This window comes from Corvus cornix, chromosome 1 (genome assembly GCF_000738735.6).
Source record: "Corvus cornix cornix isolate S_Up_H32 chromosome 1, ASM73873v5, whole genome shotgun sequence".
Lineage (NCBI taxonomy): Eukaryota > Metazoa > Chordata > Aves > Passeriformes > Corvidae > Corvus > Corvus cornix.
The window spans coordinates 48,540,066-48,567,601 of NC_046332.1; the positions used below are offsets into that span (position 1 = coordinate 48,540,066).

Genomic DNA, 27,536 nt, shown 5'->3' on the forward strand with positions numbered 1-27,536 from the left:
TGGACCCTTGCCCTGGAGCTCAGCGATGCTCAGGGGACAAGGCAGTGCACCCAGGGGGGGTTTTCTCCAGTCAGCGTTCCCACAGCTGGAGCAAGGGCACAGGAGGAAGTGCTGGTGGTCCTGAATGCTTTGTTTGAGCAGCTGAAAGGAGAGATGTTTGCTCCCACAGTTTATTGGAAAAGCAGAGCAGTGTGGCTGCCAGCACAGCCACAAGGTCCCCACTCGGTGATGAAGGTCTGCACCCAAGGGCACGCTGGAGCACACTCTGACGCGGCAGCCCAGCCTCCTCTGGGACAGAAGCCACTTGGTGCTGGACCTACAACCAACCACAACAAGCCTGACGCTGCCCCCCGGGCCTGCCTGCCCAAATAACTCTGAAATAACTCCCCCCTCCACACACCCAGGCATAACCACACGTTTTTCCCAAGTGTTTAGCAAATGTAACCTCTGTGTTTTATACCTTTCACTCATTGATCAAGCTGGTGTGTTTCTCTTTTGGACAAATAGTCATTACATCTGAAAGTTTATGGCTAGGCTTTGAAGTTAATGTTCTCTGAGATGAAGGAGAAAGTTCACACTTCTCCTATTGCTTCCAGCCCTTCTGGCTGCAGACCAGATAAGAGAGTGATGCCTTCAATTTACAAGTGATGACTATTTTTGCAGGCAGAAAAGCCAAAAAACTTCTTAATGTAATAATGGCTTGAATACTGCTATCGTGCTCAGCAAAATGCTGGAAAATGAGAGAAGTGAGTTCAGTAAACCTATGGATGCCTCAGACTGGTTATTTCTCTATTTTTTTGTCTCAGTTTCATTTGAGGCTGCATTTCCCTTCCTCCACTTTTTTGCTGTTGCAGCCACTCTGACTCAGGTTGTCCACAAGCTGTCATTTTCTGCCAGCAACCTTCCTGTGGGGAAGAACAGCCTTCACAGCCAAAAAGTTTTCTCCTGGATATTAACAGGAGATATTAATTTTCCTTGAATAGGTAAAGAAAATGCAGTTTTACAGCACACTCCATTAACAGCCAAGACTGAGTGTTTAAGTTGGAGGGTGTTAAGGCATCCAGTTCCTTCACACTCATTTGGAAATTGCAGCCTTGGTGTGACCTTTTCAGGCCTCCTACTTACCCTCCTTCCTACTGCAGCATCAGCTCCTCCAGCCTTCACTGGGAGAAAGGTTTTAGGAGCTTTTAGGGGCAACCTGCACAGAATGCTCGGAGCCAGACTGTCGCTGCCTGCAAGCTCCAGGAGGAGTAAACAAGGCTGAAAGGACTTTGGAGAGCGATGGGGTTTTCCAGAGCTCCATCGAGCCAGCTTTGGGAAGTCTCCAAAGATGGCAGAGCCACCACCTGAGTAGAGGTGCCTGTGCTTGCCCACATCCTGCTCCCCCGCCCACCACATCCCTCCAGGCCTCTTCACTCAGAAGTGGCTTTTCCGTTGGACCCCACCAGTCATGGGACTGGACAAAAAAAGAGATGCCAGGAAGGTCTATGTCTACCCCTCAGCTGGGGTTCTCTGAGCCCGTGCTAGGGAGATGTGAAATGTAATTCTGACAGGAACTCCTGCAGAGTGTGCACAGTATTGCCAGCATTTTGATACTGCTAATGAGTAGATGCTTGTGTAAATAAAATACCTTGATACATGGTTTACAAAACATCAAGGTTTTCAATAATTTAGGATTGAATTACACCCTGTTGTAGCACATAAGGGGAAGGATTAGGGCACTGCAGCTCACAGCTGGGCAGCTAAACCCGATTCTCCTGTTCAATTGTCGGCATTTGATTTGTTTCTCTTAAATATTCAGCTGAAATTCAGCTGAAAGGCATCAGCCATGTTCAGATCAGTAAGGTACCATTGGATGAATGCTTGTGCTCTTTGTAAAGTGAAATTTGGCACCTGACTGGAGGGACCACAAGCCCCCAGCAAATCCTGGATCCCTCCCTATTGTGGAGGCCAAGTGTTACTGAGGACTGACAGGTGAGCAGCACAAGGCTCTCAAGCCTCCCTGGCACAACCACAAGGACCAGTCAGAAAATCCCTCCCAGGAAGTGATGAAAAACCTCAGGGCACCACCAGCATCCCCCACACCAGCCAACAGAGTCCCTCCATCAGTACAGACCCACAGCATCCTTTGCCAAATGCAGTAGTTCCCTTTCATTGGTAGCCACGCTGCTCGTTTGCTTCTGTCAGCACAACCAAGTGAAAGGGTGGGCTCTGCAGAATTTCTGTTGATCCTCCTCCATGGCTTGGCATTGGGATCTGGCTCACTGACCACTCAAGAAACTTCTCTTTCCTTTATTTCACTCCATTTCATCCTTTGCTGTAATGCTAAATAAAATCTACTTATTGTTAACCACACCTCGCAACAGCAGTGGTTATGTTTGCTGCTGATTTAGTTTCCAAGTCATTTAAATAAACAACTGAGCCATGAGGAGAAACTATTAAACATCCTTTTCCCCTGGACATCATGACATGCCGGGCCATTAATATTTCTTTAGCACAGCAAACTTTGAGGCTTCAAATCCATACCTTGGTTTGTCAAATGGGATAATTATTAACATTTTCAACTATCCTGCTAAGGAGTTCGTGTGTTGCAGTGAATGTGATGTTGTGTGGTGTTTCTCACACTGATTTCTTGGGAGATTTGGGCCTGTAATTTGGTGCAGTTCTCACAGCAGGGGTGTGTTTCACCTTCTAAGGTGACATCAACCACTCGTCCTGGCATTAAAAGTCAGCCAATGTCCCTTCCAGCTTTTCCAGGCAGTCAGCAGCCAGAAAATCAGTGTTGTGCTTGGGAACACCAGCGTCAGGAAGTGTGAAGGTGGTCGTCCTGCCACTGGTCTTGGGGCAATCCTCTGGGAACCAGCCCCAGTGCAACACCCCCTCTATTTCAGTGAATGCCCAGTCTTTCCTTCAGGAGCACCTACAAACACCTGGCAGTGCCACACTGGGGACATGACGGATAGATCTCGCCCCCAGGGGAACTTGGGGGTTGGAAGTCATTTTAGGGGCTTTGATGCTTCCCTGGGGAAGGCAGGGCCAGTGGGAAGGGGGTCTGGGTACCAGCAGCACTGGAGCATCCCTGGGGCAATCAGGGGCACCAGGACATCCCGTGCCGTGGCTCTGCTTTGCTTTTATGGTGCTGCCTGCTCACTCCCATTATCAGAGGGTGGCACCACTGAAAGTGAAGCTCTGCACCCCTCAGGGGAGACATTCTGGAGAACACCAGCTGGTTCCCCAACTCCACTGCAGAGCAATATTGTTTCACCACAAAAAAATCTCACTGGCCAACACACAGCAGGTCTGGAGCAGCCCCTGAGAAGCGCCAGGCTCTGCATCCCATTAGGGCTGCCCGGAGGAAGCTGGACAGAGTTTTTATTAAATCAAGCTCACTCAATGCTTAAAGAAGGGCTTTTTTGAACGAGGAGCTGAACCTCATGTTTGGTGCCCTGCCAAGCTCAGGATAGTGCGAGGAAGAAAAGGAGATGTATTTTTGGACTGCATGTCTGCTAACAGGCTGTTAGATAAAATTAAAGAGGCTGTTTATAAAGAATCCGCTGGTGCTGAAGCAGATGTGGAGGCCCGAGTTTATGGCAAGATATATTTCTGGTGCTGGCACGAACAATCAATTTCATTCAGGACTTTCCTCATGCTGTAATGATTTGTTGGTTTGGGGTTGATTTCTTTTTTATTTATTTCATTATTTTAACTGAAACTGGCACAATGCCCTCATTACTTGTGATAAACTTGTTTGTTTACTTATGTCGTGGTAACCGGAGAGCTGGGCTCAGGCTCTGCTTCCTTGGATGCTGGTTGTTTCCTACCAGAGCACTTGGAGCTGTCTGAACACTGGCACTGTGTTTTAAAAATACACTGCTTTCCTCAGCCTTGCAGGCAGCAAGGGCATCACTGTGCTTCTACAAGAAAAATCAAGAGCACAAGTGAAGGCACATTGTCATTAATTATACATGGTTTGAGTTTTTCCTCTCTTGCTGCTCCTCCTTGGACCCTACACCGAGGCCTGACTTCCTTATGGCACAGATAAAAACTTGAAAGGAAGAAGCCCAACACAATTGCTGTGAGCTGTATCTACAGCAGGGCACTGCATATGGAAGGCATAATATTTGATAGTAAATTTTTGTTTGACTTTATAGTAGAAGTTAAGGGAAAAGGTGTCATCCTTGGCCTAGGGTTTCATAAGTGCCACAGGCAGATGGGCTCTTTTAAACCTTCTCTTCCAAAGGGAGAAACTCACAATCTGGACTCAAGTAAACCTTAAGGTAATAAAATTCCAGGTTCCAATAAATCTTTGTTTTATAAAAACACATCCAGCATATATCAAAACAGAAACTGTAAAAGAAATTAAATATGTGTGGGTCACATGCTCTGCTGGATGCTCCTTAATAGTTTTGCAGAATCAGTGGAATAACGAGGTGCAGTTTTGCTCTATGAAATTTTGGCACCTCCCTGCAGCGCTGTTGGGCTGCCCAGGGAGCCCACCCAGAACATGAGCAAACACAAGGGGGAAGGGGAGGCAGCCCCACTCCCACATCCTCTCTCTTCTTTCCCAGTGCAGACAAGCTGGGCTGTAGCTGTATCCCCACGGGCCCTGGGCCTGTGCTCAGCCAAGGGCTTTGGGTGCTGGAGCCATGGGCTGCGCTATGTGGCCCATGAGCATCCCAACATCTTTCCTCTGGGGGCCCAGCAAAGTGGGGACTTGCTCCTCCAGCCCCAGTGAGTGGCAAGGCCATGGCAAACTAAAGTGCTGTAAGTCAGAGGGAGTAAAATGATATCTGGGGGGAGGATTTGCCTGCCTGTTCCTGTAAAGTGGAAGAGCAGAGCAAAAACAAAAGGAGCTGGGATCACACTGCAGAGACACAGATTTTAACAAGCTCCTTTTCAGGGCTTTAAAAGATTATGCATGTGACATAATCTTGACATTTCCTGGCTCACTGGCGATTTCCTCAGATCAAATATCCGGAATGCTGGGGACTTGTCACCACATCGTGCAGCTCCTATTACTTGCAGCACCCCAGGGGACACAAGAAGGAGAGAGGCCCAGCGGTCTGGGCCAGGGAACAACACCCTGCACCCCTCTTCCTGTGCCCCTCCTCACCCTGGCTGGGTGAGATATGGAGCACACATCTTCCCTTTAAGAAATTCCCCTTAATTTTGAGGGTTGAGATTTAAGGCTCCTTGCCACGGGTCCTGCATCCAGAAGCCTTGGCAGAGAGACTAAAGCCTGCGAGAGCCCTGGCAGGGACAGGCCCTCAGACCTCATAACAATAGCTAATCTATTTCTTACAATCTATTGCGTAATGCCAATTTTATAAAATTCCAGGTGACTTGTTGGAGTAGTCAAAACCAAGTCCAAAAGCAAGCAAAGCCCTGTAAACTTTGGGAATCTTCTTATCGTGAAGCTTCATCAAATCTCTGCTGAAACGAGAAAGTTATGGGGAAAGAGAAAAAAAATTCAGCACAACATTTATTAGCATTTTGTTGAGCATTGGGACAGGCTTCCCAGGGAAGTGGTAGAGTTGCCAACCCTGGAGGATGCAATCAGAGAGGGGACCCAGCAAGGCACAGTGGCAAACCCCCATCCTGACCTGAGATCTTCCAACTTCTGCTGTAGCGGGTAGAAGGACAAAAAACACAGACTCTTCCCAGAATTTTTAAACTGGATTTTCAAAGGCTGCATAAATTTGGGTTGCTCAGCTCTCTGTTATTAATTACTCTAAAATAGATAAAACCAAAGGCAAGCAAAGCACCTCCTGTCTGGGAAGCACTCATACCATGACCAAAGACCCCAGGCAGCTCTTCCCCACCTCCTCTTCCCCACCAGGGAACCACTGGCAAATCAAGTCACCTGGAGGCTGCAGGTGCCAGGGGATCAGGGTGGTGGGACCCGCAGGGGTCACCCTTCTGCTCCTGACCAGGCAGGTTCAGGCTAGCAGTGCCTTTGCTGCGTGTAAACAGGGAAGCTGCAGCTGAGAGGTTAATGCAATTCCCCTCTTAAAAAGTATTTAGAAAGGGCATTTAAAAGAGCATCACCAACTAGTTTAATGAAGCACCAGCATGGCTTTAGAAGTATTTAACAAAAATTAATCCTAATATTAAAAAGAATATATATTTTGTTATGATTTTCATGCAAGCAGTGTAAATAATTGATAGAGGATGTTGCAACCCTTCCAGCGCAGCCCTACACAGCAGAAAGAGAAAGTGAAACAAAGTGCAAGCTGGAAAGCCCCCGGAGGGCAGGAAGACAAGGCCAGGAGGAGCCTTTGGAAGGGCTCCTGCCTGCCCAGTGCCTGCCCCAGGCTCCCAGGCCCAGGCAAAGGCTGGGCAGAAGGTTACAGCAGGGATTAGTCAAGCAGCACAACCTCTTTGGTCACCTAGACTTGTATTCACATAATCCTCCAAGTCTTGTGCTAACACACATGGGGGGGGGAGGGGGTTGTGTTTTAGCTTAAATATATCCCATGCTCTGGCTTTTTATACTCACTTAGAGACGTATGGTGGTATTTTCAGACTTGGGTCACTTCAATTTTATTATTGCAGGTGGCCCAAATAAACTTTCACTAGGTTTTTCATGTGTGTTTTCTAAAGAGAACTGTGAAATGAACAGCTAAGAGGTTTGGTGGAGCTTTTGAATAAGGATGGGGAGCAGCTTCCCTATCAGTGTTACAATTATGTACTCCACTTTGCCTCAACCCTCACATTAAATGCATCATCCTAAAGCCAAAAAAATCAACGGTACTTACCTGAGAGACACAGATATTGAGATATAAAACAACTATCTATTACAGGTATTTCAGGCAATTTGAATTGTGTCATGCATCCATTTCCAGCTTTCTTTCCTACGTTTTCCTTCACTAAAAACCTTCACAAAGCTGCATGCACCTAACCTGCCTCACAAAAAAACCCTCCAAGGTTAATTTATTACCAATTAACTTGAGAAGTTCAACACCTTTGCAAAGGCTGGTGTGAATGCTCAAAATCCATAACTGGAAATCAAATACAGGTAAATCTCTGATTAAAAAAATAAATACGGAACATGATTAGTAATCCTTTGGTGTTTGGATACCAACCCAAAAGCAAGCGCAAAAGGGAGCAAGGCTAATAACCACATCCCCCTTTTAGGAGCACAGCTACACACTGTGCAGCACAGTAGGTTCTCTCTGAAGCATTTTTAGAAGTCTTCTGTGGGACAAAGGAGTTGTCCTGAACTTTTATTGTTTTAAAATTAATGCAGAAAAATAAGAAAATAGGGAGTTTCCTTTGCAAAAGTCACGGAGCAATGATTAAGCACAGGGGATATCAACTTGAACTCAAGTTTTGAGAGCACTGAACAGAGAAAAGTCCAAGTAAAACACTCAGTTTGCAAGTTTACCTTTGAAAAACCACCTGTGGAACCTCCTCTGCCTTTTGGCTTTTTTCATGAAATCCAGGAGGTCTCAGTGATGAGGGATTTCTGCACGCTGCGGGCACGAGCCACTGCTCGGAGCAGCGCTCTGGGACGTGCGGTCTCCTTGTTTATATTTCAGTGCTACACGTGATTAATCCTCCATTTCATTCATTGTCTTTTTACTTCTCTGCTACTGGGAACAGTAAATAAGAGGGAAGTTGTAACAAGAGCCTCTCTTTTATTCAGAGACTTTCTGTTTCCTGCAGGCTGGCGGCTTCGAAAAAAATCACAGCCCCATTGTGCTCCAAAGTCATACTGAATGATTCAGATGAAAAGAAAAACCCACGTCAGTAGGAACAGGGGACTCAAAGATGAGTGTCGAGGCCAGCAGACCAGGGAGATCGATCCCAGGCAGCAGCACATCCTGAGAATGTTGCACCCTGTGGCTGCAGCAACATTATGGTTTATCTCTCTGTGCTGCGGGTCTGTGGAAGGCAAGCGCTGCTCCCGGGATTAGGGGTGTCCCTAAGCACCCCTGGCACCACGGGAATGGCATCGATTATCTGCGGGTGGTGGGGCGGCAGGACAACCCTCCTGTCCTACCTGGGGGGCGCAGATCCAGCCGGCAGCAGCCGGGGGAGGTGAACTCACTCCTTCCTCCTGAGCAGGGCTGCCAGCGGTGGATGTCAGGCCGGGCAGGAGGAAGGGGCAGGGTCACCAGCGGCAGGGGCAGGGAGGCAGCGCCCGGGTGCTCCTGTGCGGAAGCAGAGCACGCAGTGATAGAGACAGTGTTGCCATCACCGAACATCTGGTACGAATGCTCCCCAAAAATAGATCACTTCCTTCTTCCAGCTCAAAGGAAACAGTGTTGGAAGGAGTCTCAGATACGGCAGGGCTGGTGCAAAGAGGGGTCTCGTTCACTGGCAGCCTCTCACTGGGAGCCACTGACAGATTCTGGAGTGTGACTCTGGGACCAGCCATCAGTCTCAGGCAGGATCAAGGGATTAGCCCTGCCAAAAGCCCCGACAATCCATGTCGGTGCCGTGCCTCTCAGCGCCCCTGAGCAGAAACCTACCAGCACTTTCCATTAGTGGCTGGTATAGCAAAACCAACCCCTCTGTCCCCAAGAGCTGCTCCGGTGCTGAGAGGCTCAGGCTGTGATCAGCCCTCACCTGCGTTTTCCAGTATCAGTTTTACATTGCAGGGCTCGTTCACAGCATCTTCCTTATTGGCAGGCGTCAGGAGAAATGTGTGTCAACAAATCTGAAGCGAGCGTAAGCGCCGCTACAGTCAAGTATGATAATAAAACGTGAGTCACTGTTATTCAATCATTCACCAGCGCACGACTTGCAGGAAAGTTCTCTCTTCCAGGAATCACCACTACACAAATTTGAGGTTTTTTTTAAAGAGCACCCTGATTTTACTTTTAACTGCATGGCTGAGCCTTCAGAGGGCCGGTGCCGCTGTCCCTACTTGCAGCCCATCACCCCCGCTCCCTACGCATCTGCATTTCAAAGCCAGGCGTGAGGCACCCAGCCCTGGCATGACCCATGACCTGACATTCTCCCCAGCAGTTTTCATGCTCAGTGTCTCCCCAACACCAGGAGTGAACTGGCAGCACGGAGAGGGCTGTGGGACTGACCCCCAGCTGCCATCAGTGCCCCACAGCATCTGAAGTGCAGCTGGGCACTGTTAGTTTAGGGGATGGGCATTTGTCCCCTGGGCTGGGATAAGGAAGAGTGTGGTCAACCCCAGCATTTTGGCAAGGGAGACTTTTTCCCATAAAGGTATTATTTTGTTTCCTTACATTTCAGTTTAGGAAGGAGCAGGAGGGGTCAGGGATGTCTTCCCAGACATTTGTTCAAAACTGGTTTTATTCTTGGTAACAAATGCCCCCGCCAAACACAGCAGCACACGTCCTCGGTTTCCCCTCCAAAAGCCTGATTTTTTGAATGGCTTCTTGGAAAAAGCATTTAAATGGTGACCTCTTGCTGCTGTAAGATGTGCAGGGAGATGGGTCCTTTCCAGGCATTCAAGCTGCAGTGCTTGGTCTTTCCTGTTTTTACTGAGGAACTTTTGGGAGGTCAGAAATACATGAATTGAGCTTTTGCTGCCTTAATAGGTGAAAGGCTGCTGGAAGCACGTGGCTAAACTTCCTCTGTGCCAAATGACCGCCATTTAAGTCAAACACGTTTTAACAATAGAAGCAAAATTTAAAAAGGTGTAGTTACAAAACCCCACATTTGCCTGTCTGTCCTCCTTGCTCCGTGCTGCTCTGCCTCTTGCTGCTTAGCTTGATCTCGAGCACTCCTGCTGCAGGGAAGGCTTGAGCTTCTGATGTGGCAAACAGGTAGACTAAGCTAATTTATCGCTCGAGTCTTTTATTCCATCACAGAGCGGCAAAAGGGAAGGCTCGTCTCTCTTGCGGGTCACCTCTAATAGCAATTGCTTCAGCAAGATGGATTTCAAAATTAGGTGCTCTTGAAGCAGAAGGCACACTGTATTTTTCAACAGCACAAAGCAGCCGTAAGAGGAATCTGACCTTCATTCTTCATAATAAATTCACTGGGGGAAAAAAAAAAATCCATCTTTTGTTTTTCAGCTTGAAGTACTGTCAAAAGAAAAGCCAGGGCACAACATATACAAAATAAAAATACAAGACAACTTCAGCAAAATGATAAAAAACTCGGAGAGATTTACTTTTCCTGCTTTTTCTTACTCAAACACTGGAATAAAGTCTGACAGCTTCTCTGCAAGTACATTGTTTTGGAATAAAGGCTGGTGTTAATTTAAAGTGGATCTATTCTAGACTAAATTAAGACCACCTCAAAGCGGTTTTCAGATGTAGGGTGCAATCCAGTAGCAAAGTCTGGGGAAAAGTTTATCAATACACACCCACATTTAGGCACTTAGCACATTTGTAAAATATCCCTTAATGTATTTCAGGTGCTAAAATAATGTCTGCTGCAGCTACCAAAGGAAAATGTCACACACTGTCATTTTCTGCTAAAATGCCCCAAAAAGATGTGATCTGTAGTCAAGTGCAGACTCATAAGCTAAAGAATGTAATGGAGGAATGTCTGAAAATATTTGGCAGTTTACTGTTAATAAAATGATCAAAACATTTGAGTCCTAAAAGCCTGTAGCTGGTCAGCTGCTACTGGCACAGCCTGGAAATGGTGAAAATTAATCATCTCTTGTATTAAACACTATCTTTGTATTTTGCCATGTCTCCATTCCAGACTCTGTATTGAATAACGTGTTATAACCCAACGTAGCACATTGCCTTTATTCCTTTAATCTCCTGTCAGGCATAGCTGGGAAGGAAGAATGGGAATGTTTATTCTAACTAGCAGGTCTAACCCTTAGGCTAGCAAGAATTAGGAGAGGTTTTTTCCAAGCTCGGCTTGTCACCCTATCTAGAGAACCTAATGCTGTGGCTGCAGTATGCCTGGCTCCTCTTCCGGAGGAGTCACTTAAATCCAGCTTCCCACTTTCTAGCAAGCCTAGACCCAGCTATTACTAGCCTTTTCTCCTTCAGGATGGGCTGGTTACACTGATAAAAGCAGCTGGAAAGAGGCTCAGCGTCAGCGGTGCCCTAATTAAGCAGCAGAAATCAGCCACTTCACACCCGTTAATTCAGGTTTCCAGGGGCCCTGTTTGCCTGGACAGAAACATTTTGTTAAATAACATTTTGTTAAATAAACGTTAATAACATTTTGTCAACTTTTTGCTAGAGCTGGTGTGATCACTGAAAGCTCAGCAGAAGGGATGAATGTTGTCCATACATCTAGTTAAACCAGCTTGAAATTACAGAGCGTAGCTAGCATATCTAGGTGGCTGCAACTGCAGCTCCTTTCAGGACCAACTTGAGATAAACAACCATAAAAATCAGTCTGGCTTCATTTGGATTCAAGGTATCGTTAACTACCACATATTAACAATCAAGCTCTCTCCAGACCAGTCAGTTTTTTGTTGTTGTTTAGAACAGGAAGTCTTCTTTACCTCTACAACAAGCATTTCTGTGAAGGTTTAAGCCCTAGGAGACGCTTTTTGATAGTGATGCCAATGCTGTCAGTTCCCTTCTAGGGAACCACCGCCTACACAGTTGCAATTTCACTGCTCATTGTCCCTCTTTTACAGCAAGCATCCACTTTTAAAGATCAAGGGGAGGCAGATTCAAGCTGAAGTGCCAGCAGTAACTGACCTCGGATCAAGTAATCTTGGAGTGGCCAAGTCTGACCTACCAGCACAGAGACTAGGGCAGTTTTGACCAAGAGGATTATTTAACTGCTGGAGCTAGCAGGGGAGCACAGCTGGGGAACAGGACGGTCCTTTCCAGCAACAACCTTCAGCAGCTCTTCTTTAAACAGGGGACTTAATCTACCTATGGCATTCCTCTTCACCAAATACCACTTCCATTGATTAAAAGCAGTTTTATAGCAAACACAGGTGAAGGCTTCAGCCTGAAATCCATGTGTCAGCTCAGCTGAATTACAGGCACGTTCCAAGTGCTCCTGAGAACTCGGGAAGCTTTGGTGCATCTCCCACCCAACACCAGCCTCTGGAGTGAGATACAGGGGGTTCTGTTCCTCAGTAAGCAGCACTGATAATTACATTACCTACCCTCTCCAGCCTTGAGCACGCTCTGCTTGTTACCAACGTGCTAAAGTCAAAGGAAAGGCCAAGGCCGCGCCTGGCTGCTGGGAAAGCGCCCGCTACTCATCTTTCAGGTTCAGCTGAATCCTCTAGGTTACCTCTGTCAACATCAAGCACCGAGAACAAAGGCACAAGATTATGGGGATCTCATTAAGTATGCTTGTTCCAAGAACAAGAAATGTGTCTACTTTCTTCTGATGACCTGGGAAAACAAAAAAACCCTTCAGCACAGAAAATTTATTTGTCATCAGTTACGAGCATTTGAATGTGTCATATCCAGTTTAAGGAGAAAAAAATGTCTGTCTGTCCTACGCTTTCTATACTGAGACCTTGCAAACAGCATCATTCTTCTGCTTGAAACAGAAAGCAGGGATGTACATATCTGAGAACACCAACACGCACAAAAACCCCCAAATCCTTAGGGTATTAAGTGAGCCATTTAACTAAGTATTTAAAACCTCTGCAATTATTAGTTTATTAGTATCATCCAGGATTCAGATGTTCAATATTTCTCCTGAAGTTATACATAAATGCAAATTGAAATAAGAATCTGAAAGTCAAAATTGTATAACAAAACAATACTCCATCACAAAAGCGTGTAAAATTACAAGAATGCTTTTTTTTGTTTGTTTTTAAACACTGGCACTTAAGAGAACCATAATTTTGTAACCACAAAATTGCCGAATTGTCCCCCAAACTGGTAAGCAGGTATATGTGAAAATAGTTACAGCTGCCAGCACTTGAAGTTTTACTAAATATGCAAAAAACCCCTTAGCTTTGGTTTTGGAAGAGAACTGTATTTGACCAAATTAGACATTGTTGGTATACCATAAACATTTAACTTTTTAATGCAAAATTTAATAAAATGTACTTTTCCATACAACTATATTTAACTTAAAAATGGGCAAACATCAAGAGTGCGGTATAAAACCTAACAGGAAAAATACATCTTATCTCATTTTCAATTTGAGACAATATACAACTTTGTTTAAAGGGCTAAAACTAGAATTTCAAGAATACAAATATGAATTTACATAGATTTAACAAATAATAATGGTACCATTTATAGAAATCTTAGAAAGAAAAAATCATTTCTTGTGGGCCCTTTGCTACCAGGAGTCTCATGGTATAAAGCCCATGGCCATCACCAGACCTGTCACCAAAAAATAATATGGTCATTTCATGCTTTTAACTTTACACATTTTAGGTACGCTCATCCTCCCAGGTGTTCAGAGATTTACAAATATAACTTCCATTACATGGTAACAGAGTCACACATGTAAATTTCTCTACACCAGATGGACATACACTCTTCCTATGGGTCCTTCTAGGACAAAATTTAACATTCCCTCCCTCCCCTCCCCCAAAGTATTTAGTTTCTGTAAAATTGAACTCTATACTTCTCAACTCTCCAAGACTGGTAAACTCATGCAACTCAAAAGAATATTACATTTCACAAAAATCTGAACAGGTATCTGTTTGCTGAGATTGAATTTTTTGTTGTTTCCAGTTATGGAAGAATATTTTCATCATAGGCCTATATATTTCTTTTCTTACCCTATCATGATAATGCAGGGTATGCAGATCAAAGCTTTGTTTATCAGCTGGTTATATGAAAGATGAAAACTGTAATATTCCCATGATCCCATACGGGCATTCAAATAAAGCAAAAGATGAGTTCCCCTCAAAAAAAAAAAAAAAAAAAAAAAAAAAAAAAAAAAAAAAAAAGAAAAGAAAGTATGATTCTCAAGGGCACCTATTAAAAGGACAACAATACTAATAAAAAAAATTGTATTTACTTAGAAGCATTCAGAATGTCAACAAAACAGCTGCAACTTTTTTTCTTCCTTTTTGCAATTACAGAGTGGTATTCAGTTAACAGAATGACAATTATTTTTATGATGCATCAGAGACAACTGAAGATGAGAAATGAACTACATCCCCAAATATAACTAAATTTGTGCTGTGCACCAACAAGAACCTGCTTTATAACTCCCATGCCAATTTACAACCCCCACACTGTACCAGGCAAGGTTAGTGGCCATTGAAATACCACTAAGGACAGGGCTATCTAAAGACACATTCGGTAGTGTGTTAACTATACAAAAAAAGAGACACTGTACAGTTTAAAAACAAATCTTACACAGCCTTACATTTCAATTTTTTTTTCTTTAAAAGGAGTGAGTTGTGTACAGGGGGGTTAAATGCTTTATAGACAAGAAAGAAATTGCTCTAAAAGAGACTTATTCATCATCATCATCATCTTCATCCTCCTCTTCTTCCTCCTCTTCATCATCTTCATCCTCTTCATCTTCATCCTCATCCTCCTCCTCTTCCTTCTTCTTCTTGCTCTTCTCAGCCTTGGCAACTACTTTTTTGCCTCCATCAACCTTCCCTTTGGCCCGGTATGCAGCAATATCCTTGGAGAAGAAAAGCAGGAAGAATCTCTCAAAGATGTAACCAGCCAAGAGGTTTGAGCCACCTCCAAAGAGCACTTGTCAAAGCAGCCAGCCAGGCACCTGCCCTTTCTGCACATCCACTGGGCTAGGACCAAGAGCCGCGCCTTCAGCTCCGAGGCGAACTGACGCCAAAGAAATGGGAACCTTCTAACACAGAAATTACACTGGCATGCTAGAACACACTGCTTATGGCTGCTAAGGCATCTCCATTGTCAGACTTCTGGGAACAGGCTGGAAAAGCTGCTGCCTCTGACTGTAAAGGCACAGCTGAGCCCACTATCCCACAAGGAAATGAAGTAGGGAGACCTCTTAAGGTCCCTTTTTAGCCCTACCTCCTACAATGCCTAAAGAAACGCACAGGAAAACCCTTGTTTGAGGAACAAAACTGTGATTAGCCACCCAGAACATATCGGAATGACCCGGCCTAACAGCTGCAATGCTATGCCTCAGCAAAGAGCAGTTATACTGAACTCTGCCTAACAGAAGTTTGCAAAATAAAAGGTATAAGAACTTGATTAAAGGGTAGACAGTGCCACCTTCTGCATGCAGTAAATTTATTCTAGTCGTTTGAAACGCACAAAATTCAGTTCCTGTTAGAGGGAAGTCAAAACTGCACCTGGAAGGTGAAGTCATAAAAGCAGTCAAGACTTCCCAACTTTGTGCCAAAACAGTAAAACAATTAGGTAGGAGAATTGATCTACAAAGATTACACACACCAGCTACAGAAAAATACGAACACATTTACACAGATGGTCCAAATCTTCAAATATTCCCCATCCAATAAACACTACACCACTAATCTTACTGTTCACTTGGATTCCCTTAAAGATTAGCAGGAAGTTTTGAGAAGATATGATACCCACTAAGTCAAAGGCCAAGCAGTGAAATACTGAAGATTACTACACCTTAAAACTCCATTTGTAAGTGTAAGAAATAAAGACATTACTAGTAGAAATTAAAATAATATCTGCAAATACAGATGAATAATTCTACCATTTAAGAAGCATCTGAGTTGCTCTGGCTGTGTGTACCAGCAATTACCATGAAGCTGTACAGAAAGCACCATGTACAAAAGCTCCTAGACCTGCAACTCCTCTCTGGCACATACACAGGGCTCAAAGGTTCCACCTTGCACACTACAGTGCAAAAATTCCAAAGTGGATTTGTTTGCCAGCAGGAGAAATACCCAGAGGAAGGTGACAGCACACTATGGACAGAGGTGCTGTACGTCAGCTGTAGGTGATCACTGACCCTTTGTGAAGCATTGTCAGGGGATGCCAACACGCATCCTTCTTCTTCCCTTGGGTTCTACATATTGGGATGGGAATCTGCCTCTAGAAATAAAACCATGTGTAGCACAATCCTGTGTGCACAGCAATTCTACAACTCCAATTATGATGGCAGGATTTAGCCTTAATAATTTAAAAAATTGCATGACAAGCTGCTTCATATGCATAATTAACCAACTTCACTACTAGAAAGGAGACAGACACAAAGTAGATCCAGGAAAAACACATGCTTAAAACTAGCATTTCCTTTGTGTTTTGTCATTACCCCAGCAATAAATTTTAAAAATCATCAATGTGCATCAATTATCCTAACATTCAGGGATGCTCACTAGTATGTCCAAAATCAGGGAGAACCAGTTCATTCCTTACTGCTACCAACTTAAGTCACATTCTGCTGTGACCGATGGATTTAGTAATGATACAGAACCCATGGTATTTATTAAACCACCAGTGACAGCCCAAAATTACAGACCAATGCAAACAGTTCAAGCTAAAGGACTCCAATTTAGAGTTATGGCAATGAACCATTTGCCCCTGTATGCAACGTTTTTCAACAAATATAACGAATTATGTCATTAGCATATTATAATTTGCAACATCAGGTATCAGAGGACACAGTAAGAAAAAAAATCGATCTAAACTGAGGCTTGATCTCCCCACAGCACCTCCATGAACGTCAGTGTTACCTTTTCATACTTCTCCTTCAGCTTAGCAGCCTTCTTTTCATAAGGCTGTTTATCGTCTGCAGCGGTGTTGTTCCACATCTCTCCCAGTTTCTTTGCGACATCTCCAATGGACAGACCAGGATGTTCTCCTTTGATTTTTGGACGAAACTCAGAGCAGAACAAGAAAAAAGCCGAACTACACAGGAAAATAAGAGAAGATTATTTAAATTTTAGACTCCGCTACAGCAGCAGCTTTTGTGACCTCTGTTACCGTTTCTTAAGAGCATTTTGAAAAAAGCACCTAAAAGTGAAACAAACACTGATTACGATAGAAGGTATCAGAACTGAACGAGCCACTTTGCAAACTCAATGCATGCTTGTCTCTTAAGTAATGCTGCACATCTGGTCCCATTTTTCGCAGGATCCTCAGACAGGCAGATTTTATATACCAGACACAGCTTTAGAAATTAGAATAAGTGAATGACACTAGGGCAGCAAATGTTATGTCAGAACTGTTAGAGGTGGGAGGCTGCAATATTTGTTATGAAAGAATAATTTCCAGACAACAGCACCAGCTCAAATAAGAACACTAGCTTGTAAAGGAACTTCCCTCTTCCCTTCAGCATTAGCTCCATTTAAAAGACACACATACAAACACAATAAAGTACCGGTGTCTAGTAGGAAATGAACTTGAAACCAGCTGTCATTATGCAGTGGCTGAAGTTTTAATTTTGCTGGTTTGGAGCAGGATCACCCCTCTAACCTGTTCTGTGCAAAAGCCTCTGATTTTAAACCGACTGCCAATCAAAAATTCTGCTCAGGCCAGCACATAATGAGAGCAGGGCCTGCAGTACTTTACTGCTGTATTACACTGCCCTCTTAACAGAAATTAGAAAAATCAGTCAGAATCACACACAGTCTATTTTTGCATCTACTTTTAAAGGCTGCCATTACTCTAACTTTGATAGTGGGACAGCCAGCCTGTAAATAAACACTTAGCTTTCATAACTAAAATTTCAACCTATTTTTTACACCTCTGGTGAGGAAAATCACATGCTCTTGTATTTCTGAAGCTCCTGGATAAAATTACCATTTTATAGACACACACCAGCATGATGGTCCCGAACAAGACAACCTAAAGCCAGGAATCTACTTACGGAGGCCTCTTCGGTGCATTTGGATCCTTGAACTTCTTTTTTGTTTCCCCCTTAGGTGGTACATAGTTTTTCATTTCTTTTTCATAACGAAGCTTGTCAGCCTTTGCCATATCTTCAAACTTCCCTTTCTCCTTAGAAGACATAGTCTGGAAGGCAATTGGAATCACAGAATACCTCAGAAGGGACACAGAAGGATCAAAACAGTATATTAAGATTCAAAAACATACCAAAGTCCATTCCAAAATTTCGGCTGGGGGAGCTAAAGGTAAGACAAGGACAATGGATAGCTACCACTCATCTTACAACTGCACTTGATACTTACCCAAAACCTGGAATTCGAAAGAAATCATTTAAAATCTGGAATGGTATTTCACACAAGGCAGACATTTCAGGTTTCGTGGGGTTTTTTTTAAGCAGGTATTCCTACCTTCCATCGTTCTGAGCATTTTTTTGAGAACTCTGAGAAGTTCACTGACGCATCTGGATGTTTCTTCTTGTGCTCCTCCCGACAGGTTTGCACAAAGAAGGCGTATGAAGACATTTTACCTCTCGGCTTCTTAGGATCACCTTTGCCCATTTTTGCTGATTTTCTGTAATAAAGCAAATGAGACACCTTTAAAACTTGTACTTTCAACAAACCAGGGCAGGAAGTAAGTAACAACCAAGGATCGTGCCAAACAAGACCTGCTGGAGCAGTATTCTGAAATCATACAATGGGAAGAAGATTCCCTTCTGGAAAATTTACTGAAGAGTTCTGTCATCCCTGTCTGAGGTGACCTGGATGCAAGCAACCTGAAATCTCAAAGGGCCTTCAAAATGTGCAGTTATGGTCTCCAGCAAACAAGAACTATCCTACCAAGCAATCTGAAGGCAAGTAACTGGAGACTGCACACCATGATTATTACTGGTGTATTAATCATATGCTTGGGAAGAATAAACTCTATTGAAAGGAGGGGAAAAGTACCCAAGTATCCTGTCTCAGTGGCCTTCTGGATTACTGATTTCTTTTTCAGCCTGTGTTTTTACCTCTTCCCCTGTAGGCCCTGGGTGCTTATTTACAAAATATATTTTTTATGATTTTCTATGCCATATGTTATGACTCCTCTTTATGTGTACTGCAAAACACTACTCTTTGCAGGTATACCTTGAAATACAGGAATGGAACAGCTCACTTGGTCAAATATGTTACAACCTACACAGGGAGAAGTACAACACTTACGCATGGCCAGCAAAGCTGTGCTCAGCAAGAGCACTATCTGACATTTTCAGAGACTGAAAAATACCTTCCTGGAACTTTCACACCCAAGTCAGACATTCAGAGTATTTCTTCATAGCTCCCTGGAAAAGTCACTTGCACCCAAACAAGCTCTGCTTTTCAGCACGAATTAAAAGAAGGAAAAAAGCGTGAAAGGGAAAAAAAAAAAAAAAGGGCAGGCAGCGCCCGCCTGTATTGCCACAGAAGCTGTATTTCCTATCGGTCTGGCGGATAGACAGAAACAGATTTCTGCTCTGTGACTAAACACGTCCGGTTTGAAGTTTCTATCAAGTAAACAAGAGGGCTGAAGAAGCAGGAGCCGCTCCTGCCTGCCATGGAGACGCTCCCAGCCTAGCCGGGCCCGGGGCTCGGCCGGGCCGGGCCAGTGCCCGCGGCTGCGGGGGCAGGCGGCTCCGGGGACAGGGGGTGGCCGCGGGCAGGGCTCGGCACCGCGACCCAGGGGCTGGCGTTTAAAAGCCTACCGCTTCCCGCCATTTTGGACGCTTCCCCTGTGAGGGGGGCAGAGGGAAACTTCAGAAGTCCCTCAAGAGACCTGCTGGGGGTGAGAGGGGAGGAAGAAAAAAAAAAAAAAAAGAAAAAGGAGTCCCGTTATACGGGAGAACATGTGTAAAGTTTTATTCCGCATTCAGGCGAAGGCTTGTAGCAGCGAGCACATGCCCAGGAGCCGGACACCCACCGGGGTGCGGCTGCCCGCAGGCGGCGACCCCCGGCCCCGGCGGGACAAAGCGCTCTCCCGCCGCCGCCCCCGTCCCCCCGCGGCGGGGGGGGCCATCCCGATGCCCAGCCCTGCCCGCTCCGGCCGCCATGAGGCGAAGCAGCCCCGGCCTGCGCTCCCTCCCTCCCTGCCGGCCGCGCCGCCGCAGCGGCGGTGTCGGCGGGAGCGGCCGCCATAGCGCAGGCTCCTGGCGGAGGAGGTCACCCGCCACCGAGCCTCCTTCCATTTTGTGCGCTGAGGAGCAGAGCCGGCCGCTCCCCACCCCGCCGCCGCCACCACACCCCCCGCGGCCGGGCGGGGCAGCGAGCCCGGGCGGCGGGACCCCCGCCGAGAGGGGCCGCGGCGGGGCCGGGCCGCGACCCCCGGCCGCGGGGCGGCGGTGGCAGCGCAGTCCGGGCGGCGCGGAATGGCCGCTGTGGCGTCGCCCGCTGCCGCCGCCGCGTAGAGAACATGGCTCCTTCCTCCCTTCCCTTTGTGTGAGCGCGCCGCTACCCTGGCGCACACGCTCAGCCATTGCAGCCGGGGGAGGGCGGGCGGGAGACGGGGGGAGGTGGGTGGGAGCGGGGGGGAAGGAGATTGGGGGGTGGGGGGGAAGCGCGCTTTCAGCGCCTGCCCAAGCCCCGGCAGCGCGGACGAAGCCCCAGCGGGGACCCCCCGCTCGCTCCCGCGCCCCACCGAGCTGTGCGGCCCCGGAGCCGCGGGCACCGCGGCCGGGCGAGCAGCGGCTGCTGGAGAAAAAAGTTCCCCGAACTGCGCCCCCGCCCGCCCGAGCGCCTCCTCTGCTGCTCCGCGCCGCTCGCCTTGTTTTCTCGCTCGCGGCTCCCGTCAGCCATGTTACAGCCGGGCGGCCGCGGGGCCAGCGGCGCCCCGGCCCGCACCCCGTTTCCCCGCGCTCCCCATCGCCCCGGCGGCGCGGCGCGGCCCGCCCGGAGCCCCCGCTGCCCCACCACCTGCCCCGCCGCCGCGGCGATGGCTACGGTGAGGTACCGTGTAAGCGGCTTACGGCGGGGTACGGCGCGGCCCTCGCCCCCCGCGGTGGGCGACCCCCAGCCGTTCACCCGGCTCCCTTTGCCCGCCTCTCTCTCCCCACCTCGCTCCTTACCTCCCGCCGCCCCGCTCTCCCGAAGTCGCCCGCCGCCCCCGCCCCGCCCCGGCCGGGGGGCTCGCCGCCCGGGAAAGGGTCTCCCGGGCACAGCCCACTCGCCTTTGTGTACGGGCGTCCGAGCCCGGCGCTGCCCCGCGCTCCGCGGTCATGCAGCGGAGGCAGCACGACGGCCACCACCGGCTCACCGCCCGGCTGTGAGCGGGCGGGCGAGCGGGCGAGCGCGCTCGCCCGGCCCAGCGGCCCCCGGCGCGTACTCACCCGTGTCAGACAGAGTCGGCACGCAGCCCTCGCTCGGCCCCGAGCCCCAGAGACGCTCCCGCGGGCCGCCCGCCCGGCCCCAGCGCTGGCTGGGTCGCTGTGCAGCCCGGTGCACCGCAATGGCTGAGCGCGGGATCGATACGCAGCCTCCTCACACTCGCGGCGCTGGTAACATTACTCTCTGCACAGCCCCGCGCCCATTGGCCGCCGCCAAGCCGAGCGCCGCGCCGATTGGCCCAGGCGCTCCCATTGTCCTGACCAGAGCGCGCCGCGGGTTGGGCGCGCCGCGGGACACGTCACCGAGCAGGGAAAGGGCGCGCAAATATAAAAGTGAGCGCAGGGAGCCGGGCGGCGGCGGGCCCTGGAGAGCTGCGGTGGCTGCCCGGTGCTGCGCTGCTGCCTGTGAGGGCCGCGGGCCCCGCCGCCCCCGCCGCCGCCCCGCCACCCCGGGGGAACCCTCGCGTCCGCCCTGCGGTGGGGAGCAGAGCGCTGCCGCCTGCCCGCCCCTGCGGCCGCGCCGCCCCACCGCGGAACCCGGGGCTCAGCGGGGAACCGAGCCAAGCCCGCGTGTCTCGGCTCCTCTTGCCCGGTTCCAGCCGGCGCACGGGGCTTCTCTCCGCTGCCGCGGCGGCGTGTTCGGCTCTGCCCCTTACCCGAGGTTGGGGGGCGTTTGTTTTGTTTGTTGTTTCGTGGGGTCGTTTTTTGGTTTTTGGGTTTTTTTCTTTCTTTTTCCAGAAATGGCTTCATCACCTGTATGAATGCCAGTCGGGAGATACTGGCTTTCTCCTTTACCTCCTGGGTGACAAGGAGCAGCCCGCAGTGGTCAGGCAGCTCCCCCCTCCCCGCCCCCGCGCCACGTTCTCAGCAATCGTGCACAGTGATGGCCCGGCGCCGTCCCGAGCATCCCGGTGCAGGGACGCGCTGAGCCACATCTCACCTGTCCTCCGCTGCTGCTCCTCTCCCTGCTATTTTACTGTCACCTGCACCGCACGAGGAAGCTGTTACAGGACTAGCGAACAGGAGAAATACCCCTTAACATCAGCTTCGCTGATTACATCTACTTTATTGGTGCAAACAACGCTGGGAAGAGTGCTGCTGTGAAAAATCCAAAACCACTGCTCTGCCCCGAAAGGCAGTGTAAGCATGCTTACTGTAGTAACAGAAACTTAAGACAACTTAAGTTAAACTGGTCATAAATATTCGCGCGTAAATAGCTGATTTCGATAATTTCTTAATTATCATGAACTCTCAAAATCTATCCATGAAGTTTTGGAAGGGTTTGTGATCTGACACAGAAGGGATAGCAATTGTTTCACAAGGCATGGTGCTTTATGGAAGTCAAAGATCCTTTTAAATAATTACCCTAATTCTAAAACTGCCTCATTTGTGAAGAAGTGCTGGTAGACATATGAAGACAGTGATTCTGCTACCTAAAATCATGCAAAAATACATGAACAGTAAGGAACACTTGTGTTTCTGTCTCAATGAAAGGTTTTGTTTGGGGTTTGGTTTTTTTTCTGATTTGCATCCTATACTTTAAACCTTTATATGGAACAGAAGAAAATGTAAAAATCACTAGTATTTATGTGGTTTAGTGTGCAGAAGCTGATAGCTTTGCACATACTGAACTTCTTTAAGGTTTCTTCTGTGAAAACCAGACCTGAAAGGAAGGCAAAGGATTGCTTTTATTCCTTACTGTTGTCTAGAGCCAAAACTTCAGTAAAAGGCAAGTGATGAGGAGAATTTGATTACGTGACACACTCCTGTAAAGGTTTTCCTTCATCTCTGCTAGTTAGATGCTCAGGCCTGTACAGGTTTGCATCTTCAGTGGGTTTCTTCTGCAACCCTTGATGACAGAAATACAAAAGAATTTACTCATCAGTTGCAGACAGTAGTGTTTTTTACGGAAGCAATATATGTTTCTTCTCTTGTTCATGCTGTGCCACATCCCTTCTAATACTTCACAAACATGCCTTCTTCTGCAAACCTCATTGAAGTTCAAATCTGTTTTAAATTACACTCCACTAGACAGGTGCAGTCACTGAGATCACTTGGATAACACAGGACACCTTTGACTTCTTGCATATAAGCTTTGCCCACAGAATATTTTGGTCACAACAGCCCAGTACAACTGCTCCAGGAAAAAAAAGTATGTAGCTGCAGAGGAAGTTTCAAAACCCCTGTTTAGTAATTTTGGTGTTTTGCAAACTAGGGTATACTTTAGGAAAAGACACACAGATTGGATGGCATACTGCAAAGCAAGAATAAAACAATGATTTCTATGAGATACATGTTTTTAAATACTTCAGGTTTTAGGATACCCTTTGTAGCTACTTACTTGGAAACCAGTAGAAATCTTTGTAAGGAGCCTTTTGGTCCAACTCCTTTTCCATGTAAAGCGAGCTGAACTTGAATGGAAACATCAGCTATACATTATCAACCTTTTTTTAAAGCATCCTTTTTTTCTCCAGTTTTCTTTAGAGATAACAGAGGAAGGCCTCTCCAAAGACAGAACTGTTCTTCTTAACAATGTCTTGCTGAGTAGGAACAGAAAAGTTCCAACTGAATGATGAAAAAAGTTCTATTAAAATTTTCCTCTCACTTCCTATCATCCTCCATGTAGCTCACAACCAAAGATTTCTAGCAAACACAAACAAGGATGGAGAATCCCAACAAGTACAGACTATCTGGTTGGCAGTGGAGCCTGACTCAGAGAGAGATGCAGAGATCTCATTCTCCCCCATTCCCAAAATAACTGTGAAACACATTGGTGACACTACTCCAGTAGAATTTTTGACGAAGCCACAGTATATAAAGAACCTTAGAAAGTTTCTGCCCACTTTAGTGCTGTGGTTGCTGATAGAGGTGGGAAAGCACACTTGCATCAATTCCAAAAGTCACAGGGTGTGGGGCAGCGCACCTTCCATGGGGCAGGAAGGTGGTTCTTCAGTGCCCCCATCTTCTCCTGCAAAATGTGTATTCTGTGAAGGACACTGCTTACTCCCCAGAGGGTTTGGCAGGAAAGCAGATGATTTCACAGCTTGCTTTGACAACAAAGAGATTCAGTGTCGTCACAGGACCTCCAGATTTTGTCACTCTGTCCTCCCTCCCAAGGAATGAGATCATTGTTTCTTTGGGTCAAAGTTACTAGACTATTACAGTGAAAATGGCATAGTAACAACTAGCTTGTCAGTCAAATCCAAAGCTACTATTAGGCTATTTTTAACAAGATCTGAAAGCCTTTCTCAACAAAAAAGTTACATTTTCAGCTCAAAACGAGAGCAAAACATCTGCAGAGACAGGGCACCTGGGCACATGTACTTCTGATGGAGCTGCTGGTAATGTAGATTGTCACTGTTGCTTTCAAACACTTCCAGCCCTACAGCAGGGAGGGTTTTCACAGCGTATTTGAAAAAAAGCCCTGGCCATATTTGCCCTTTTCCTGAGGCTGCAGTGCCAGCCTGTGCACAGCCCAGATGAACACAATTCTCAGTTGCTTATTAGATGCAGACTTGCAGCCAATCCTTTCCTCTGGTGTCCTATTCGAAATCATCGGGAGATACACTTTAAGTATTTCCTTAAAATCATTTCTGGAAGAGAAAGACTCTATTCAAAGGAATCAGCATGTCTGCAAACAGTACCAATGAATGGAACTTGCTTTACTTTACCTTTCCATCTGGATTTGCTCACAGTGTGTCAAGTAATCTGCATATGTTGCTGTCCCTCTTCCATCAGTGAGCAGGGTTTCAGAAGGCTGTTTGTCCGCTCCCCATGGATGAGTGGCTGGCTGACCCAGGTGTGTGTGTAAGTGGTAACTGTGGGGCAGTGGCACACAGGCAAGGTAACCTCAGCTGACTAAAGGCAGCGGTCTGGGAGAGGTAGGCAGGGAGCAGGGATGGCACTGGAACTGCTGCAGCGTTTTCCTTGCCAAGCTTCACGTGTGAACCAGCTGATTTTTGTTGACATGTGAGCCCTGAAGACAATTCCATCATTCCTAGAGCTGATACATTCTTAAATCAGGGTCAGTACTTACACAGTGCTTTTATCCACAAAATGGATAACGTGAAAATTTGTACACTTTTTGTGGAATTAACAGAGGTACAGCAAAGTATCAAGCAAACAGATTTTCATAGCAAAAGCATATAGCCACACTGTTCAGCTCAGAAAGCGGGCAAAGATGGTGAAGATACAGCAGTATAGACTTCCTCTGCTGATCAGTATACCATGAACATTTTTTACAGTGACTATGTGTATAGAAAGTAACAATTTTATGGTAAGGTTAATAGATTTACGAAATACGTTTCCTTTAGCATCTTATTCCTTACGCATAAGTACATAACTTCTTTAAGTGCCTCTGTGAAGCTCTCAATGTGCAGTTTCAGACAGATGGAACTGCGTTCAGCTTCAACAGCAAAAAGGAGTTCAAAAATGTTCTTTCAGGACTGCACTATTTCTGAAATCGCTGACCTGCTGAGATGCTTGCTTTGCTGAGAACACAACATGCAGTGCAACATCCACTTATCTCTTCAACTTTGTGGAAACACAGCATCAAATATTCAGTCCCCTCCAAAATCTCCAGATCATTTATGTATTGTACACTCGAGCCTACCACTGAGATAAGAGTTATCAGCTGCTTCTAATAACCCCAGAATGCTGCTGTCCATCTTCACAGACACTGCTCTAAAGGTGTTAATACTTACTAGAGGCAGGTAAGCTTCTGATGGTGACACCACTGTTAGACTTCTCCACCTGAACAGGCAGAATCCAACCAGGCCTAAGGTGATGAAAAATACCTGAGAATCCCTTCCTTCCTATTGTATCCAGCCCAGAAGATTTAACAAGATCTGCTCTCTCACAGCCAGGACTCTTTCAGACAGACCTCAGTGCTCCATGTCAAATTGGAAAGGTTCCTAGAGCTAGTTATAGTGCTGGGACAGAGCTACTATTCCCTTATCTACATGTTTTCTGAAAAAAATCAATATAGAGATATCATGTGACCTGTACTCTGATCCTTTATATGGGACTGCAGCACAGACTAAACCATCTGCTTATGGATATGAAGATGACACCTTAATGCAAACAGTCCCTGATACTAGAAATCCTAGCACAGTCTTATTTCCACAAACTCATGATGTGAATTTATGGGATGTCGATATCCAAAGAAACAGGATGCATCACACATCTAGCTAGTAACTACACAGGACCTACCGCGATGTAGACTGCGTACAAGCAGTTACAGGAACTGCTGGAGGAAACAACCATTTGCTCACAGCTTCAAAAAGGGAACTTGCATAGTTTGACAGGACAGTCTTACCCTTTTGCTGAATACAGCCAAGTGTACATGGGTGTCACTGAGTAGTGTCTGTCTCATCCCTTACAACACAATGAAGTGTTTCTCATTCATTTGAGGAGTTATCCACATACTCAGGAACTTCATAAACTTGCTAACTTCCCAAGGAGAGTTGGAAGCTCAAGGAAGATTACAAGTACTACAAGTCATCACTGTATACCACTCACTAGGGAGGGCAAAGAACATATCCTGGAAGAGCAGAAGCAGCCTCAAAAAACTCTTATCCTTTCTCCATCTCTCTCCTTTCTGCCTCCTTTTTCTTCTCCTCTTTTGTCCACACTCCTGTGCAAAGATAGGCTGAAAAATGCATTCTGGCAGCTGTACCTGCTCACCAAATAGTCATCAGTACCATTATTTAATGGTAAAGTAATTTTCTAGCTAGCCCCCCCTCCCCCTACTTCCAGAATAGTTTCCCAGTATGCACTGCACTGGGTGCTGCATTGGTCGAACACCTACCATTACACGCAGCCATCCCAATTTATTACTGGTTCAGAAAGGAGGATTGCCTCTTAAATGGCTGTTCAGAGAAATGAAGTCATGCTAGCATTCTCACAGAGACCATCTCCAGCTTCTATCATAGTCATCCTGTTTCTTCTACCATCTTCTTTCCCAGTGATGTCATCTCCTTTTATTTAACGGTTCTATTCCAGGATTTCTGAGACTCAGGAGAAGAAACAGAGGTGACCTAGGATATAAGAAATCACATACTTTACATTGACTAAGCCTGTGGTACCAAAAATATTCAAGGGAATACCCACTTCTCTTGACTTTTCCAACAGCAGGTGGTTGTTTTGAAAAGGGCTCTGTGAGCTCATCATTGCAGAGGGACAACTTCTACACCAAGTCACCCAGTGTTACCAAAAGCTTAGTAATAACGTCTTCATTAACACACACAAGCTTGTAGTCTAAATCTATACAGCTTAGTACTTTCTTAACTAGATGTCATTTGGCTTTCTACTCAGATCTTGTTTGCCTTTACTTCTTTTCCATGACTTTTAGAGGATTCTAAGTCTTTTGCATTCCTTTAAATCTCATTTCTTCCTAATTTACCATGTTTCCATGAACTTTCATTCTGCTGAAACAAATGAAGACCTGTGTGGAATATGCCCTGAATTTCACAGGGGGAATGCTGCCACAATGGAAAGATGCATTCTTTTCCAAGTCAAAACCCAAAATCTGTTTGGAGAGAAAGTCAATGTTG

At 46.4% G+C, this 27,536-nt stretch overlaps 2 protein-coding genes and 1 long non-coding RNA gene across 4 annotated transcripts in view; 1 reads left to right on the plus strand and 2 right to left on the minus strand.

The window, feature by feature from the left end:
* LOC120410312 (formin-like protein 5) overlaps positions 1-13,228 on the plus strand; it is an 80,774-nt gene extending 67,546 nt beyond the window's left edge. The window contains exon 6 of the mRNA XM_039555528.1: positions 11,546-13,228. Within this exon, the coding sequence (XP_039411462.1) occupies positions 11,546-11,562 (17 nt within the window). The 3' untranslated portion in view covers positions 11,563-13,228. The remainder of the gene's footprint in view (positions 1-11,545) is intronic.
* HMGB1 (high mobility group box 1) lies at positions 12,510-21,182 on the minus strand. Of its 2 annotated transcripts, none has more exons than XM_039566007.1 (5): positions 20,986-21,182; positions 18,059-18,221; positions 17,632-17,777; positions 16,496-16,670; positions 12,510-14,481 (listed from the first exon to the last, which is right to left on the minus strand). In XM_039566007.1, exons 2-5 carry the CDS (start codon positions 18,206-18,208, stop codon positions 14,305-14,307), a joined length of 648 nt encoding a protein of 215 aa, XP_039421941.1. In that variant the 5' UTR covers positions 18,209-18,221; positions 20,986-21,182; the 3' UTR covers positions 12,510-14,304. The 2 variants fall into 2 exon arrangements, with proteins under 2 accessions (XP_039421941.1, XP_039421932.1); XM_039565998.1 differs by lacking the exon at positions 20,986-21,182 and adding an exon at positions 20,827-20,859.
* Positions 21,183-22,010: 828 nt separating this feature from the next.
* Positions 22,011-27,536, minus strand: part of LOC104689903 — a 43,527-nt gene continuing 38,001 nt past the window's right edge. The window contains exon 9 of the long non-coding RNA XR_751880.4: positions 22,011-27,020. This is a non-coding gene — a long non-coding RNA (uncharacterized LOC104689903). The remainder of the gene's footprint in view (positions 27,021-27,536) is intronic.

What these genes read in the sequence shown, in the direction of transcription:
- HMGB1 (XM_039566007.1), bottom strand. Translation starts at nt 18,208, where the DNA reads ATGGGCAAAGGTGATCCTAAGAAGCCGAGAGGTAAAATGTCTTCATAC. An exon ending in AATGCTCAGAACGATGGAAG is followed by an intron (nt 17,778 to 18,058) that starts GTAGGAATACCT and finishes ATTGCCTTCCAG; the next exon opens with ACTATGTCTTCTAAGGAGAA. An exon ending in TGAAGGAGAAGTATGAAAAG is followed by an intron (nt 14,482 to 16,495) that starts GTAACACTGACG and finishes TTCTTCTCCAAG; the next exon opens with GATATTGCTGCATACCGGGC.